The sequence below is a fragment of the Neoarius graeffei genome, chromosome 7 (assembly GCF_027579695.1).
Source record: "Neoarius graeffei isolate fNeoGra1 chromosome 7, fNeoGra1.pri, whole genome shotgun sequence".
Classification (NCBI taxonomy): Eukaryota; Metazoa; Chordata; class Actinopteri; order Siluriformes; family Ariidae; genus Neoarius; species Neoarius graeffei.
This window is the reverse complement of record NC_083575.1, coordinates 82,272,230-82,288,576: the sequence shown is the minus strand read 5'-3', so window position 1 is coordinate 82,288,576 and position 16,347 is coordinate 82,272,230. Positions and strand designations below refer to the sequence as shown.

At 43.1% G+C, this 16,347-nt stretch overlaps 1 protein-coding gene across 8 annotated transcripts in view; it reads left to right on the top strand.

Moving 5' to 3' along the window:
• inpp4b (inositol polyphosphate-4-phosphatase type II B) overlaps window positions 1-16,347 on the top strand; it is a 538,055-nt gene that overhangs the window by 457,141 nt on the left and 64,567 nt on the right. For all 8 annotated transcript variants that reach the window (XM_060926513.1, XM_060926515.1, XM_060926511.1 and 5 more), the window contains 2 exons: window positions 15,650-15,790; window positions 15,952-16,049. In XM_060926513.1, the coding sequence (XP_060782496.1) occupies window positions 15,650-15,790; window positions 15,952-16,049 (239 nt within the window). The remainder of the gene's footprint in view (window positions 1-15,649; window positions 15,791-15,951; window positions 16,050-16,347) is intronic.

Here is a 16,347-nt window from a genome sequence, read left to right as displayed (position 1 = left end):
CTGTAATTTTAATGGTAGGTGTATTCTAACATGTGGAGACAGAATATCAAAAAGAAAATCCAGAAAATGACTTTTAAATATCTATATTAATTTATTTGTATTTTATTGAGAAAAAGAAGTATTTGATCCCCTAGTAACCATCAATAGTTCTTGTTAATACAGACAAGTTAGACTCTCCAAATTACCTTGTCACCTAAATTGAAGACACCTGATATCACTAATGACTTGTATAAAAGCCACCTGGCCACAGAATCAATCAGTTTGTCAGACTCCAAACTCTCCAACATGGGAAAGACTAAAGAGCTTTCTGTGGATTTAAGGGAGAAGATTGTAGACCTGCACAAGACCGGTATGGGCTACAAAACCATTAGCAAGAAGCTGGGCGTTAAGGTGACAACTGTTGGTGCAATTGTGCGCAAGTACAAGACTCACAACATGATCATCAATCGACCTAGGTCTGGGGCTCCAAACAAGATCTCACCTCGTGGGGTTTCCAGGATCATGAGAACGGTGAGAAATAGACCTAATACAACACGGGCAGAGTTAGTGGATGATCTTAAAGCAGCTGGGATCACAGTCACCAAGCAAACAGTTGGTAACACTTTACACCGCAATGGTCTAACATCTTGCAGTGCTCACAAAGTACCCCTGCTTAAGAAAGCACATGTGCAGGCCCGCCTGAACTTTGCCAATGAACATCTGAATGACTTGGAGAGTGACTGGGAGAAGGTGTTATGGTCAGATGAGACCAAAATTGAGCTCTTTGGCATCAATTCAACCCATCGTGTCTGGAGGGAGAGACATGCTGCTTATGACCCCAAGAACACCATCCCCACTGTCAAGCATGGAGGTGGTAACATTATGCTTTGGGGGTGTTTTTTCTGCACAGGGCACAGGGCTACTTCACCATATCAATGGGAGGATGGACAGAGCCATGTACCGTAAAATCCTAAGTGAAAACCTCCTTCCCTCTGCCAGGAAGCTTAAAATGGGTCGTGGATGGGTCTTCCAGCAGGATAATGACCCAAAGCATACAGTCAAGGCAACCAAGGAATGGCTGAAGAAGAAACATATCAAGGTCATGGAGTGGCCCAGCCAGTCTCCGGACCTGAATCCTATAGAAAATCTATGGAGAGAGCTGAAGCTCAGAGTTGCCAAGCGACAGCCACGGAATCTTGATGATTTAGAGGTCATTTGCAAAGAAGAGTGGACCAAAATTCCTCCTAATATGTGCAGAAACCTGGTCATCAACTACAAAAAACGTCTGACCTCTGTGCTTGCTAATAAGGGCTTTGCCACAAAGTACTAAGTCCTTTTGGCAAGAGGGTTCAAATACTTATTTTCCTCAATAAAATGCAAATAAATTAATACAAATTCTTTAAAGTCGATTTCTTGATTTTCTTTGTGATATTCTGTCTCAGCATGTTAGACTACACCTACCATTAATATTACAGACTGATCGAGTCTTTATTAGTGGCCAAACCAACAAAATCAGCAAGGGATCAAATACTTGTTTTCCCCACTGTATACCCTGCTCATCACAGAGACCTGGCTTCACTCGTCCATTCCAGACACAGCTGTTGAACTAGCAGGCCAAACATTACATCCGCAAGACAGTGTCAGGGACTCCGGTAAGAGTAGAGGGGAGTCACGTATGCATTTGTGTGAACAACAGCTAGTGTACCAATACTAAGACTGTTACTAGTCACTGCTCTCCGGACCTGGAGTGCATGACTGTTAAATGCAGGCCTATACAGTATATTTTCCTTGGGAGTTTACTGTTGTCATGGTAACTGCTGTGTATATTCCACCAGATGTTAATACTAGCTCGGCCCTTGGATGTTTTACATGTGATCATTAGCAGTCAACAGAGTTTGTATCCTGAGGCTGTTCATATCACGGCAGGGGACTTTAATCATGCTGATTTAAAGACAGTGCTCTCTAAATTCCATCAGCACGTCAAGTGTGCCATGAGGGGAGCAAATACACTGGACAAGGTCTGTTCTAACATCAAGATGGGCTTCAGGGCAAACCACACCAGGGCCAGTCAGACCACATGTCCCTGTTCTTGATCCTGGCATATAACCCCTCATGAAAAGTGCTTGGACCATCTCCAGAACTGTTAAAACATGTCCCGAAGGCACCTCTCAACAGCTGCAGGACTGCTTTGAGTCAACAAACTGGGATGTTTTCGAGCATCAGGACTTAGAACATTACACAACAGACATCCTGGGATACATCAAGTTCTGCACTGACACTGTCGCTGTGGATAAGTGTATCCGGGATTATCCCAACAAAAAGCCCTGGATGACAAAAAAAAAAGTGCAGAGCCTGCTCAGGGAGAGGAACATCGCCTTCAGGTCTGGTGGCGGCGCATTATATTGTGCTACCAGAGCCAATCTGAAGAGAGGCATCAGAGAGGCCAAAGCTGCTTACAGGAGGAGGAGAGAGGACTGCTTTCAGGGCAACAACTCCAAGCAGGTGTGGCAGGGGGTCCAGCATACAGTATCATCAACTACAGACCTCATAGCTGATGGTGACTCCTCACTGGCAGAGGAGCTTAACCACTTCTTCACCCGTTTTGAGGTGGAGTCACAAGAGGCAGCCATACTACACTCACAAGCCCACAATAGCTACACACTCATGGTGGAGGAGCATGAGGTGAGGTGCACACTGAGCACGGTAAACCTGTGGAAAACTGCAGGACCTGACAGCGTCTCATGACGGATGCTGTGGGTCTGCGCGGATCAGTTGGCTGGGGTCTTCAATCTGTCCCTGTCTCAGGCTGCTGTCCCACCCTGCTTAAAGGAACAGTCCACCGTACTTCCATAATGAAATATGCTCTTATCTGAATTGAGACGAGCTGCTCCATACCTATCCGAGCTTTGCGCGACCTCCCAGTCAGTCAGACGCAGTCAGACGCGCTGTCACTCCTGTTAGCAATGTAGCTAGGCTCAGCATGGCCAACGGTATTTTTTGGGGCTGTAGTTAGATGCAGGGCTTTGAACCGGAATTTTTTTCCTATTGGTTCGTTCCGAACAGAAACGGAATTTTAACGTTTCCGGTTTTGGGTTCCACCATTAAATAGACGTTCCCGAACCGGTTAGAACAAAAAAATTTCGTTCCCGGAACGGTTAATTACGTTCCCTGTCAGCTGTTTAACAAATGGCTATAAAATTATGTCTCTGTCTCATCCAGCTTAAGCCAAATGTAGGCTAATTCTATTACAAACTTCATTAAATAAGACAAGAAATAATTCAAAACAATTATTATTTCAAATGTTGGTGATTTGGATTCTCAGTATGTCTTCCCATCTACACAAACAGAAAAAGTGCCAAAAATGAAAGAGAATTCGTTTAGTGTGTTACCAAAGGCTAGTCAGGCCCTATAGAGGGCTACCGCATGACGTCACCGCGCCGCGAGATTTTGTTAGGCGCCATATTGGAAGTACACATCTATGCAAGTACATACATTCATAAACTACAGCTGAAATGTAGCCAGGGCCGGTTCTGCCCTAATCTGGACCCGGGTGCAACATCGCGCAACCCCCCCAAAACCAGTCTAAATCAGGACAACCAGCACATAACTATAACTATAAACATTTTATATCAACTATTTTAACTAAATGGGCTATAATAAATCGGGCTGCCTCAGAAAAGTAACCATTCAATGACGCAACTGAAAGCCTGCAGCCACGGCGGGCTGCCTCAGAAAACTAACCATTTGTCCTACCTTAAAACTCGTTTTGTATTTTCGACCCTCCGTTTATTTTCTTTCCTTTTCTGAAAACCCGATTTGTGTCCAGACATTTTGTTCTGCTACCAACGAACTAACTCGTCAGGTCTCGTCTCTCGAGCGCGCGATGATTCCCGTGGGAGGGGCAACAATTGATACATTTTTATAAACAGCCAATAGGGAGGTTGCATCGTTCAGGCTCTTCTTTGCTCAGACACTCAGTAATGGAGACGTGATAGTAGTCCACCTTCCAGCTCTCTCCATTCAATCAGCGAACGTCACACAGGAAGTGAACCCCAGCGGGTCATAGAAACTTGCGCAGGAGAAGAATGACTATTTGTAGGCTACAGAAACTTTGAGGAACGAAATAAAAACCGGTATTAACCGGTTACCATTATTTTTAATAAGCGTTTCTGTTCCGGAACATAAAAAATAATAAAGTTTCTGGTTTCGTTTCTGTTCCATGTGAAATAGAAAAAGTTCCCGGTTTTCGTTTTCGTTCCTTGAACCGGTTCAAAGCCCTGGTTAGATGTGACCAAACTCTTCCGCGTTTTTCCTGTTTACATAGGTTTATATGACCAGTGATATGAAACAAGTTCAGTTACACAAATTGAAACGTAGCGATTTTCTATGCTATGGAAAGTCCGCACTATAATGACAGGCGTACTAACACCTTCTGCGCGCTTCGGCAGCGCATTGATACGGAGCTCAGATATCAATGCGCTGCCGAAGCGCACAGAAGGTGTTAGTACGCCTGTCATTATAGTGCGGACTTTCCATAGCATAGAAAATCGCTACGTTTCAATTTGTGTAACTGAACTTGTTTCATATCACTGGTCATATAAACCTATGTAAACAGGAAAAACGCGGAAGAGTTTGGTCGCATCTAACTACAGCCCCAAAAAATACCATTGGCCATACTGAGCCTAGCTACATTGCTAACAGGAGTGACAGCGCGTCTGACTGCGTCTGACTGACTGGGAGGTCGCGCAAAGCTCGGATAGGTACGGAGCAGCTCGTCTCAATTCAGATAAGAGCATATTTCATTATGGAAGTACGGTGGACTGTTCCTTTAAAGTCCTCCATAATCGTCCCCCTCTCAAAGAAGAACACCATTAGCAGCTTTAACAATTACCAGCCAGCAGCGCTTACACCTATCATTATGAAGTGTTTCGAGAAACTGGTCCGAACTCAAATTATTTCACACCTCTCACCCAGGTTTGACCCTCACCAGTTTGCCTACAGAGCTAATAGGGCCACAGAGGACACAGTAGCCACGGCTCTCTGCCTTGCTTTGTCCCATTTGGAGTAGCAAGGGAGCTATGTCCGGCTGCTCTTTGTGGACTTCAGCTCTGCCTTTAACACCATCCTCCCGAACAGACTGGTGACCAAACCTACAGGTGATGTGTTGGAAGCAGGAAAAATGGGCAAGTTTAAGGATATGAGTGACTTTGACAAGCGCCAAATTGTGATGGCAAGATGACTGGGTCTGAGCATCTCCAAAATGGCATATCTTGTGGGGTGTTCTTGGTATGCAAAGCTGCTGAAAAAGTTAATGCTTGCTAAAACAGAAACATGTTACAACATTAACATTAAAAAGGAATCCTTCACAAAAAAATTGTTAAAACTTTAACATAAAGTTAAAACATTAACTTTTCCAGCGGTTTGTGCTACAGTAGCTCTTCTGTGGGATTGGACCATATGGGCTAGCCTTTGTGCCCTGTGTGAATCAGTGAGCCTTGGCTGCCCATGACCCTGTCACCGGTTCGCCGGTTGTCCTTCCTTGGACCACTTTTGGTAGGCACTAACCACTGCACACCGGAAACACCCCACAAGATGTGCCATTTTGGAGATGTTCAGACCCAGTCATCAAGCCATCACAGTTTGGCTCTTATCAGAGTCACTCAGATCCTTACACTTGCCCATTTTTCCTGCTTCCAACACATCAACTTCAAGAACTGACTGTTCATTTGCTGTCTAATATATCCCACCAATTGACAGGTGCCATTGTAATGAGATAATCAATGTTATTCACTTCACCTGTCAGTGGTCATACGGTAATGTTATGGCTGATCGGTGTGGGTGTGTGTGTACATAATAACCCGGTCACACCGCCCGAACTTTGCTGGATCGTTCCTTGAACGGTAGGGAGGGGGGGCCGAATTTCGACAATGCTCGTCACCGCGCACAAAATGGGAAAAAAATCGAAAACACGGGCGTTGGCTTAGCGGTGCACCGCTGAAGCCGGCGTTGCTTTAGCGTTGGTTTAGCGGTAGCGAGCGTTGGTTTAGCAGTGATGCAAGCGTTGGTATAGCGGCGTTCTGCGCATGCGGGCTTTGGCTCGGCAGGGGTATAAAGTTGGTTTAGCGGCATACCACTTGTGACTACGGAGCTGAACGGATCGTTTTGATACAAGTTCTGATAGATTTTTGATAGAAGCTCCACCATCAGCTTGTCATACAGTCCATGTTCAGGCCTTCTCAGTATCCACTGTCTGACCCACACAACTCTGTCTCTCCTTCTTCTCTCTCTTCTCCTTCTGTCAACAGCTTGTTGCAATCTGAGGAGGTTCTGATTCTGCTGCTGGACTAGTGCACCAATCATAGCAAGTCTCTCAGCATCCATGGTGATACAGTTTTACTGTAACTTTGAGCAAATTCGATATAGATGAGGTCTGAACTCAACGGCAGCTCGATTCCAAATGAGCTCCTGGTCCATTTCTCCCCGTATTTATAGCCAAATTCTGGTCCCGCTCCGACACCTCTATACCAACGCCAAACCAAAGTTCATCGCCGCCATGGATATCTGCTTCAACGCCCGACACCGTTCCAGCAACCCCGTGTCCGCTCGTAAAACGCTTACAACCGCTCCACCGAAGTTTGTGCAACGTTTAATCGCCGCCCGGGCAACGCTGGCAAAGCAGCGGTGGTCCAGCGTTCAAGATTTCTTCGTTGGCCTAGTGGACCCAAGCGTCCACGAACTTGCGTCTAGCGGTGCCAAACTTTGACTGGGCATTGGTGGAGCGGGGGTGAACTTTGCCGGGGCGGAAAATTGCCCCCTCCTCACCGCTCGCAATATTTTGTGCAGCTCAAAACTTTCGGAGCGGTAGGAGGGCCCCTCGAGAAACATCAGCGGTGGCCGAGCGTATATGGCGTTGCTTTAACGGGGGCCAACTTTTGTTAAACGGTGGTGAACGGTTACGAGCGGTGATGAATTTTTTTCACCGCTCCAGGAACGCTCCAGCAAAGTTCGGGCGGTGTGACCGGGCTATAAACTAGTAAATAGTAATATACTGTCAATATTAATCAATATGTCAGTCTTTGTTGTGATGATCCTTTGCTTTAAAAAGAAAATAGTAGTCTCGGATACAAGTTGTGCAGTTTTATTAGGAAATGAGCTGTAAAGTCTAGGTCACAACCGGACATACGATTTTTTGGCCATGCGATTTTTGGCGCTTCCCAAATCGCTGCATTTTTTTTGTTGTTGTTCGTGGAGAAAGACGCACGTTGGCCGTAAGTTTGTCTTGCAACCTGAAAAAAACGTAAGCGCCCGTAGAGTTTGTTTGACATGACAAAGAACCTCTGCGGCCGGTCTACAGCTCGAAAATCAGCACGTCACACGCGCGCCCTCCGTGCGTTTCTTGCACGTAGACCTGCCGTAGGAGCACATATGGCCGGTTGTGACCGAGGCTTAAGTTTTACTGAGCATCTTACAGAAGCAGACAGTTATTCTCGAGACTTTGGGTGTTGCACTTTCTTCTTAATTTTTGCAGAAAAACCTAGCAGCCTTCATTATGTATTTCGTCTGAAAAGTGTCTCTTCCATACAGTAATACGCTGCTTTCTTTACTGACATACAAACATTTTTCTGTAACATTTATTTTTGTCCTGGAAAACAAATGCTTGGAGTCTAAAATGTTTTTTTTTGTTTGTTTATTGACTCAATGTAGGGTGCCTAATGGTTTTACATACCAGCTACAACATGAAACTGTGATGCGATAATGCAAAAAATTCATTTGCAAAATTTGTGCTCACAAGTCCGATGTGAATTTTAAAATATTTCTATTTCACATTCTATTTTCGACTTGTTTCATGCTGGTTTCACGACTGACCGTGACTGTCGGTAGTGTTCTAGTAGTGACGAAGGCAATAATTATAGACATGCTCACAAGAAAGAGAACATTTTGTGTACCAAACACAACAGGGAGAGTTGCTTCATCTCGTTCAGCGGTTGAAACTAAGAGACAGGATGCTGGGCAATAAGAAAGAAAGCAATCATGCCAGCATATTCACTGCTACATTTGAAACTGTCTTGTTGACTGTCCTGCACAATGTGATTGGTTGATACGTTTACTTGCTTGTTTACAAATATGTTTATTTGATTTCCGCTTATTTGATATAATGATATTTAACGGTTATTCCACGAAATCAAGTAGTACATGAGCTGATCACCGATGAGGCGCGTAGCACCGAGTTGACTATAAGCCATGTACGACGAGATTGAGTGGAATAACTGTTCTATTCTAGCCACATTCACTGGATTTTGAGAAATTTGATAAATAAAAACATTATATAAAATGTTCAACAAAATCTTTTCCGCTTAGAATGTAAACAAACTGGTGAAATGACAGTAGCAATTTGTGAAAAATGCTATAATAATAATTCTTGAAAAAAAAAATATATATATGTTCTTACCATCAAATACTTTTATTCTACAGTGCTCAGCGTAAATGAGTATGCCCCCTTTGAAAAGTAACATTTTAAACAATCGCTCAATGAACACAAACATTTTCCAAAATGTTGACAAGACAAAGTTTAATATAACATCTGTTTAACTTATAATGGGAAAAAGTAAGGTTAATAATTTAACTTAGATTACACATTTTTCAGTTTTCTAGTACTTTGTATGGCCTCCATGATTTTTAATGACAGCACCAAGTCTTCTAGGCACGGAATGAACAAGTTGGCGACATTTTGCAACATCAATCTTTTTCCATTCTTCAACAATGACCTCTTTTAGTGACTGGATGCTGGATGGAGAGTGATGCTCAACTTGTCTCTTCAGAATTCCCCAAAGAAAATAATTTCTTTACACCACAAAGGTGAAGGCTACAAGAAGATCAGCAAAGCTTTACTTATCAGTCAGAATACTGTAGCAAAAGTGGTACAAAATTTAAGAAAGATGGAGCTGCAACCATCTCACAGAGACGTCCAGGTCGTCCACGGAAGTTAACACCTCGACAGGAGCGTCTTCTGATGAGAAGGGCTGAAGAAAATCAGCATGCGAGTTCACTGCAGTTATCTACAGAAGTAGAAAGCCAAACTGGGGTGACTATTTCCCGTGACACAATACAGTGTGCACTGCAGAGGAATGGCATGCATGGATGCCGTCCACAAAAGAAGCCTCTCCTAAAGCCCAGGCACAAAAAAGCCCACCTAGAGTTTGCCAGGGCCCATGCTGACAAAGATGAAGACTACTGGGACTCTATACTCTGGAGTGATGAGACCAAGATAAATGTTTTTGGAACTGATGGCTTCAAAACTGTATGGCGTCGCAAAGGTGAGGAATACAAAAAAAGGGCATGGTGCTTACAGTGAAACATGGTGGTGGCAGTGCCCTTATGTGGGGCTGCATGAGTGCTGCTGGTGTCGGGGAGCTGCATTTCATTGATGGCATCATGAATTCACAGACGTATTGCTCTATACTGAAAGAGAAGATGCTACCATCACTCCGTGCCCTTGGTCGTCGTGCACTTTTCCAACATGACTAAAGACACATCTAAGGCCACTGTTGGATTTCTGAAGAAGAACAGGGTGAAAGTGATTCAGTGGCCAAGTATGTCTCCTGATCTGAACCCAATCGAACACCTATGGGGAATTCTGAAGAGACAAGTTGAGCATCACTCTCCATCCAGTCACTAAAAGAGATCATTGTTGAAGAATGGAAAAAGATTGATGTTGCAAAATGTTGCCAACTTGTTCATTCCATGCCTAGAAGACTTGGTGCCGTCATTAAAAATCATGGAGGCCATACAAAGCACTAGATGTAGTAGTTTTTGTTGTGGGGTGTACTCATTTTTGCACCACCCTAATTTGAGTAAAACTGAAAAATGTGTAATCCAAGTTATATTATTAACCTTACTTTCACGTTATAAGTTAAACAGATGTTATATTAAACTTTGTCTTGTCAACATTTTGGAAATTGTTTGTGTTCATTGAGAGATTGTTTAAAATTTTACTTTTCAAAGGAGGTGTACTCATTTACGCTGAGCACTGTGTATTTTGTTGCTTTTTGGTTATTTGGGGGTTTTTTGGTGGTGGTGGGGAGGGAGTCTTCTTCTTTAGGGTTTTTTGGCAGTTGCCAAACCAACTTAAAGGCGCATTACTGCCACTGACTGGGCTGGAGTGTGGAACAGGTGATATGGGGGGGGGGGGGGGGATATTCTTTTAGCTATTTCTCATCTCATCTCATTATCTCTAGCCGCTTTATCCTTCTACAGGGTCGCAGGCAAGCTGGAGCCTATCCCAGCTGACTACGGGTGAAAGGCGGGGTACACCCTGGACAAGTCGCCAGGTCATCACAGGGCTGACACATAGACACAGACAACCATTCACACTCACATTCACACCTACGGTCAATTTAGAGTCACCAGTTAACCTAACCTGCATGTCTTTGGACTGTGGGGGAAACCGGAGCACCCGGAGGAAACCCACGCGGACACGGGGAGAACATGCAAACTCCACACAGAAAGGCCCTCGCCGGCCCCGGGGCTCGAACCCAGGACCTTCTTGCTGTGAGGCGACAGCGCTAACCACTACACCACCGTGCCGCCCTTAGCTATTTCTGTTTCTTTTAAATACTTGATAACAATTTTGGGGGTTTTGTTTTCGAGTAGAGTTTTTATTTTGTCCTCGGTTGGTTCAGCAACAAGCTCCGCCATTTTGTTTTTCTCTACTCAAGGTATATGAGCTGATAGCCTTGTAGTAGAGTAGCCAATCAGAGCGTACGATTGCTCATATCCAATGAATGTGGATAGAATAAATATTTGATATTTACCCATTATAGTAGTTTAATGTTTGTTTTTTATATGTTTAATTGAGCTCTTTTATTAGTTCAAATGTATTTCTTATGAGTCTTTGACTCACTGTCCATACTGAAAATAAATAAAGCTACGATTGATTGATTTGCAGTGTAAAAGCTCTGAAAAATCGACCTCAGTTTTTCTTTGCGCAGCATTTACATTGTGTGTGAAAGTACACATGGCAAAAATAACAGTTTGAAAAAATATACCGACGTGCAAATTAATTGTACGGGGGAAAAAACCCCACCCCCGGTGGGTGAAAGTCATAAGACTTTTGCACAGTACTACTACTATAGAAAGCGCAGCTTGTGAGTTTGCCTTTTTCTAAATATCAACACGAAAATTCCTCCAGCCAGCACTTATTCTGTTTGGGTGAATGTCACCTGATGGTGTTGCTGTAATCTGTGATTTCAGTTTTGTGGAAAAAGTCTTAAGTTGGTAGGAGTTATTAGTTTAACATAGGAATCAGCTTGTTTGGTACATTTTTGGAAATTCCCATTGCAATCTTAATGTTCATTCCACTCCACTGAAGTAGAGTTTTGTAAGTAAAATCCTGGAGGCTTAACAGATTGAGTAAACATAAATGTGAACTCTCAGAATGAGCAAGTCAGTGCTTCCATGACTCATAAGCAAGCTGTGGCAAAGACACAGTCGCTGCCTTTAAAGGAACAGTCCACCGTACTTCCATAATGAAATATGCTCTTATCTGAATTGAGACGAGCTGCTCCGTACCTGTCCGAGCTTTGCGCGACCTCCCAGTCAGTCAGACGCAGTCAGACGCGCTGTCACTCCTGTTAGCAATGTAGCTAGGCTCAGTATGGCCAATGGTATTTTTGGGGGCTGTAGTTAGATGCGACCAAACTCTTCCGCGTTTTTCCTGTTTACATAGGTTTATATGACCAGTGATATGAAACAAGTTCAGTTACACAAATTGAAACGTAGCGATTTTCTATGCTATGGAAAGTCCGCACTATAATGACAGGCGTACTAACACCTTCTGCGCGCTTCGGCAGCACATTAATACGGAGCTCAGATATCAATGCGCTGTCGAAGCGCGCAGAAGGTGTTAGTACGCCTGTCATTATAGTGCGCACTTTCCATAGCATAGAAAATCGCTACGTTTCAATTTGTGTAACTGAACTTGTTTCATATCACTGGTCATATAAACCTATGTAAACAGGAAAAACGCGGAAGAGTTTGGTCGCATCTAACTACAGCCCCAAAAAATACCGTTGGCCATACTGAGCCTAGCTACATTGCTAACAGGAGTGACAGCGCGTCTGACTGCGTCTGACTGACTGGGAGGTCGCGCAAAGCTCGGACAGGTACGGAGCAGCTCGTCTCAATTCAGATAAGAGCATATTTCATTATGGAAGTACGGTGGACTGTTCCTTTAAGAAAAAAAAAATCAATAGTTCATGTTATCCTGTTAATCTCATTCACTCATCTCTTATCTTTTTAGTGATCCTTCAGTATTGCCTTCAATTTTGAAGCATGTACTGCACGTCAAAGAACAGTTTAGTATGCATTTGTTGAAATGTTCTTGGCTTCAGATTGTATTACAAGTACAACCCCAGTTCCAAAAAAGTTGTGATGCTGTGTAAACTGTTAAACGAATCCAGAATGTTATAATTTGCAAATCATGGAAGCCCTATATTTCATTGAAAATAGTACAAAGACAACATATCAAATGTTCAAACTGAGACATTTTATTTGTTTTTGAAAAATATATGCTCGTTTTGAATTTGATCTCAGCAACACGTTTCAAAAAAGTTGGGACATGGGCAACAAGACTGAAAAAGTTGTGTAACGTTAGGCGGAGTCTCTCAGAAGTAAAGATGGGGAGGGGTTCACCGTGCTGTGAAAGACTGTGTGGGCAAACAGTGCAACAATTTACGAATAACATTCCTCAATGTGGGGCGGCACGGTGGTGTAGTGGTTAGCACTGTCGCCTCACAGCAAGAAGGTCCTGGGTTCGAGCCCCGGGGCCGGCGAGGGCCTTTCTGTGCGGAGTTTGCATGTTCTCCCCGTGTCCGCGTGGGTTTCCTCCGGGTGCTCCGGTTTCCCCCACAGTCCAAAGACATGCAGGTTAGGTTAACTGGTGACTCTAAATTGACCGTAGGTGTGAATGTGAGTGTGAATGGTTGTCTGTGTCTATGTGTCAGCCCTGTGATGACCTGGCGACTTGTCCAGGGTGTACCCCGCCTTTCGCCCGTAGTCAGCTGGGATAGGCTCCAGCTTGCCTGCGACCCTGTAGAAGGATAAAGCGGCTAGAGATAATGTGATGTGATGTGATTCCTCAATGTAAAATTGCAAAGAATTTTGCGGATCACATCATCTATGGAACATATCGTTAAAAGATTCAGAGAATCTGCAGAAATCTGTATGCAAGAGACAAGGCTGAAACTGACACTGGCTGCGTGTGATCTTCAGGCCCTCAGGCGACACTGCATTAAAAGCAGACACGTGTCTGTAGTGGAAATCACTGTATGGGCTCAGAAACACTTCAGAAAACCATCGTCTGTGAAAACGGTTCATTACTGCATCCACAAATGCAAGTTAAAACCAGATATAAACGATATCCAGAAACACTGCCATCTTCTCTGGGCCGGAATTCTTTTACAATGGACTGAGACGAAGTGGAAAATTGTCCCAAGGTCTGATGAATTAAAAGTAGAAATTCTTTTAGGAAATCATGGACACCATGTCCTCCGGGCTAAACAGGAGAGGGACCGTCCGGCTTGTTATCAGTGCACAGTCAAAAGGCAGCATCTGTGATGGTATGAGGGTGCATTAGTGCACATGACATGGGTACTTTGACATCTGGGAAGGCATCATTAATGCTGAATGATACTGTATATACACATTTCAGAGTAATATGCTGCCATCCAGACAAAATCTTTTCCAGGGAAGGTCTTCATTCTTTCAGTAAGACGATGCCAAACCACTTTCTGCACATATTAAAATTGCATGGCTCTGTAGTAAGAGTACAGGTGCTAAACTGGCCTGCCTGCAGTCCAGACCTGTCTCCCATTTAAAACATTTGGTGCATTATGAAGCACAACATACGACAAGGGAAACCCTGAACTGTTGAGCAACTGAAACTGTATATCAAGCAAGAATGGGACAACATTTCTCTTTCAAAACTACAGCAATTGGTCTCCTCAGTTCCCAAACGTTTACAGAGTGTTGTTAAAAGTAGAGGTGATGCAACATAGTGGTAAACATGCCCCTGTCCCAACTTTTTTGAAATATGATGCTGACATCAAATTCAAAATGAGCATATATTAAAAAAAAAACCAATAACATTCCTCAGTTTCAACATTTGATATGTTGTCTTTGTCCTATTTATATAGGGTTTCCAGTAATTAGTGCACATGACATGGGTACTTTGACATCTGGGAAGGCATCATTAATGCTGAATGATACTGTATATACACATTTCAGAGCAATATGCTGCCATCCAGACAAAATCTTTCAGGGAAGGCCTTCCTTCTTTCAGTAAGACAATGCCAAACCGCTTTCTGCACATATTAAAACCACATGCTGCCGTCATAAAAGAGTCCGGGTGCTAAACTGGCCTGCCTGCAGTCTAGACCTGTCTCCTATTTAAAATATTTGGTGCATTATGAAGCGCAAAATATGACAACGGAGACCCTGAACTGTTGAGCAACTAAAATTGTATCTGAGGCAAGAATGGGACAACGTTTCTCTTTCAAAACTACAGCAATTGGTCTCCTCAGTTCCCAAATGTTTACAGAGTTGTTAAAAGTAGAGGTGATGCAACACAGTGGTAAACAAGCCCCTGTCCCAACTTTTCTGAAACGTGTTGCTGATCTCAAATTCAAAATGAGCATATATTTTTCAAAAAACAATACAATTTCTCAGTTTCAGCATTTGATATGTTGTCTTTGTACTATTTTTAATGAAATATAAGGTTTACATGATTTGCAAATTATCACATTCCGTTTTTATTTACAGTTTACACAGCGTCCCAACCTTTTTGGAATTGGGGTTGTCATAAAATTTCCATGGTGGGCATGAACCAATATCTGATCTTTGTGAGGACCAAATATTCATACAAGGACAGGAATATATGACCGTTTTGAACTTGTGGAGAGTTTGGAAATCTATTTTCCTCAAAAAAAATTATTTACAAAACAAATACATGATCAAGCTGAATGGCTTCATTTTATTTCTTGAGGTTAGTGGTTAGATTTCAGTGTAGTATAGCATTAATATAGCTGCAGTATTAATTATGTCAGTGGAAGGTAGTGTTGTAGTCGAGACCACCAAAACCGAGACCAAGTCATGACCAAAACCAGAATGTATCGAGGCCGAGACAAGACCAAGACTTTGAGGGGTTGAGACCAAATCAAGACCAAGACCAAGGGAGGGCAAGACCAAGTCAAGATCAGGACCAGACTAGTGTGTGTTAAGGGGGTGGGGGAGGGGTGACAAAGAGTTCAAATTCGCAGTGAGTCATGTCATTGGTCGCATTTGAAGCAGGACACTTTACATCCAATCACAGTCACGATATAAATAAATAAATCAATCAGACAACGTATCAGCAATTTAGTGAAATCCCCAGAGGTGAGGTCTTGACCGGTCTTGAAATAAAATCCCAAGTCCGAGACAAGACCGAGTAAAAATGCAGTCAATCCCAGGATTGACTGCATTTTTACTCGGTCTTGTCTCGGACTTGGGATTTTATTTCAAGACCGAGACCTTCAAAAAGTGGTCTTGAGACCGGTCTCGAGTATTACAACACCAGAGGAAGGTCCTCACAAGGACATTAAAATTACAAGTGTGTCTGTGTATTTGTGTGGGGCAGAGACCATTACACTGTCGAGGTGCCGCTTCCACTCCAAGCCTTCCAGACATTACCAGATGAAGTGCGTCAGGGCAAGCTGCTACAGGTCTTCCCAGTGCTCTTCAACGTGGGCATCAATGAACAGCAGACAATTGCTGAGAGGTACGTAATAACACACAAGGAGTCCACAAAAGTAAATACGTTTACACAGTTTGTGGTATGATATCTCAATGAATTCCATATTAATCATGCAGCTGCTAATGTGCTGAATCTCTCCCAACTTACGGTAAATCCCCTCCTTCTCTCCTCTCTCTCTCGCTCAGGTTTGGGGATATATCCTTACAGGAGAGGATAAATCAGAGAAATTTTGACATTTTAGAGACGTATTATAAGTCACTCAGTGAGCAGATTCCATTAGAATGTAAGTCAATATTTCACTCCTCACATTACTCTTCTTGGCTAGCCCCAGTACAGCCTGTTCTTTTAACACATTTTTTTAAGATGTCATTCATTGCCAGCATAGCATGTGTAGTCTTGTTTGTATAGTCATAACTTCAGTGACTTCAATTCAAGTTTTATTGATATTTATTTAGTGTAACAAAGAACATACAGATATTTAGCAGAACAATTTTACAGTATATGATAAACAACAATCCAGTCATGCATTAGTAGAGATCCTGACTACATGTAACTGGAGATGGTTTATTTAAACAGACAGT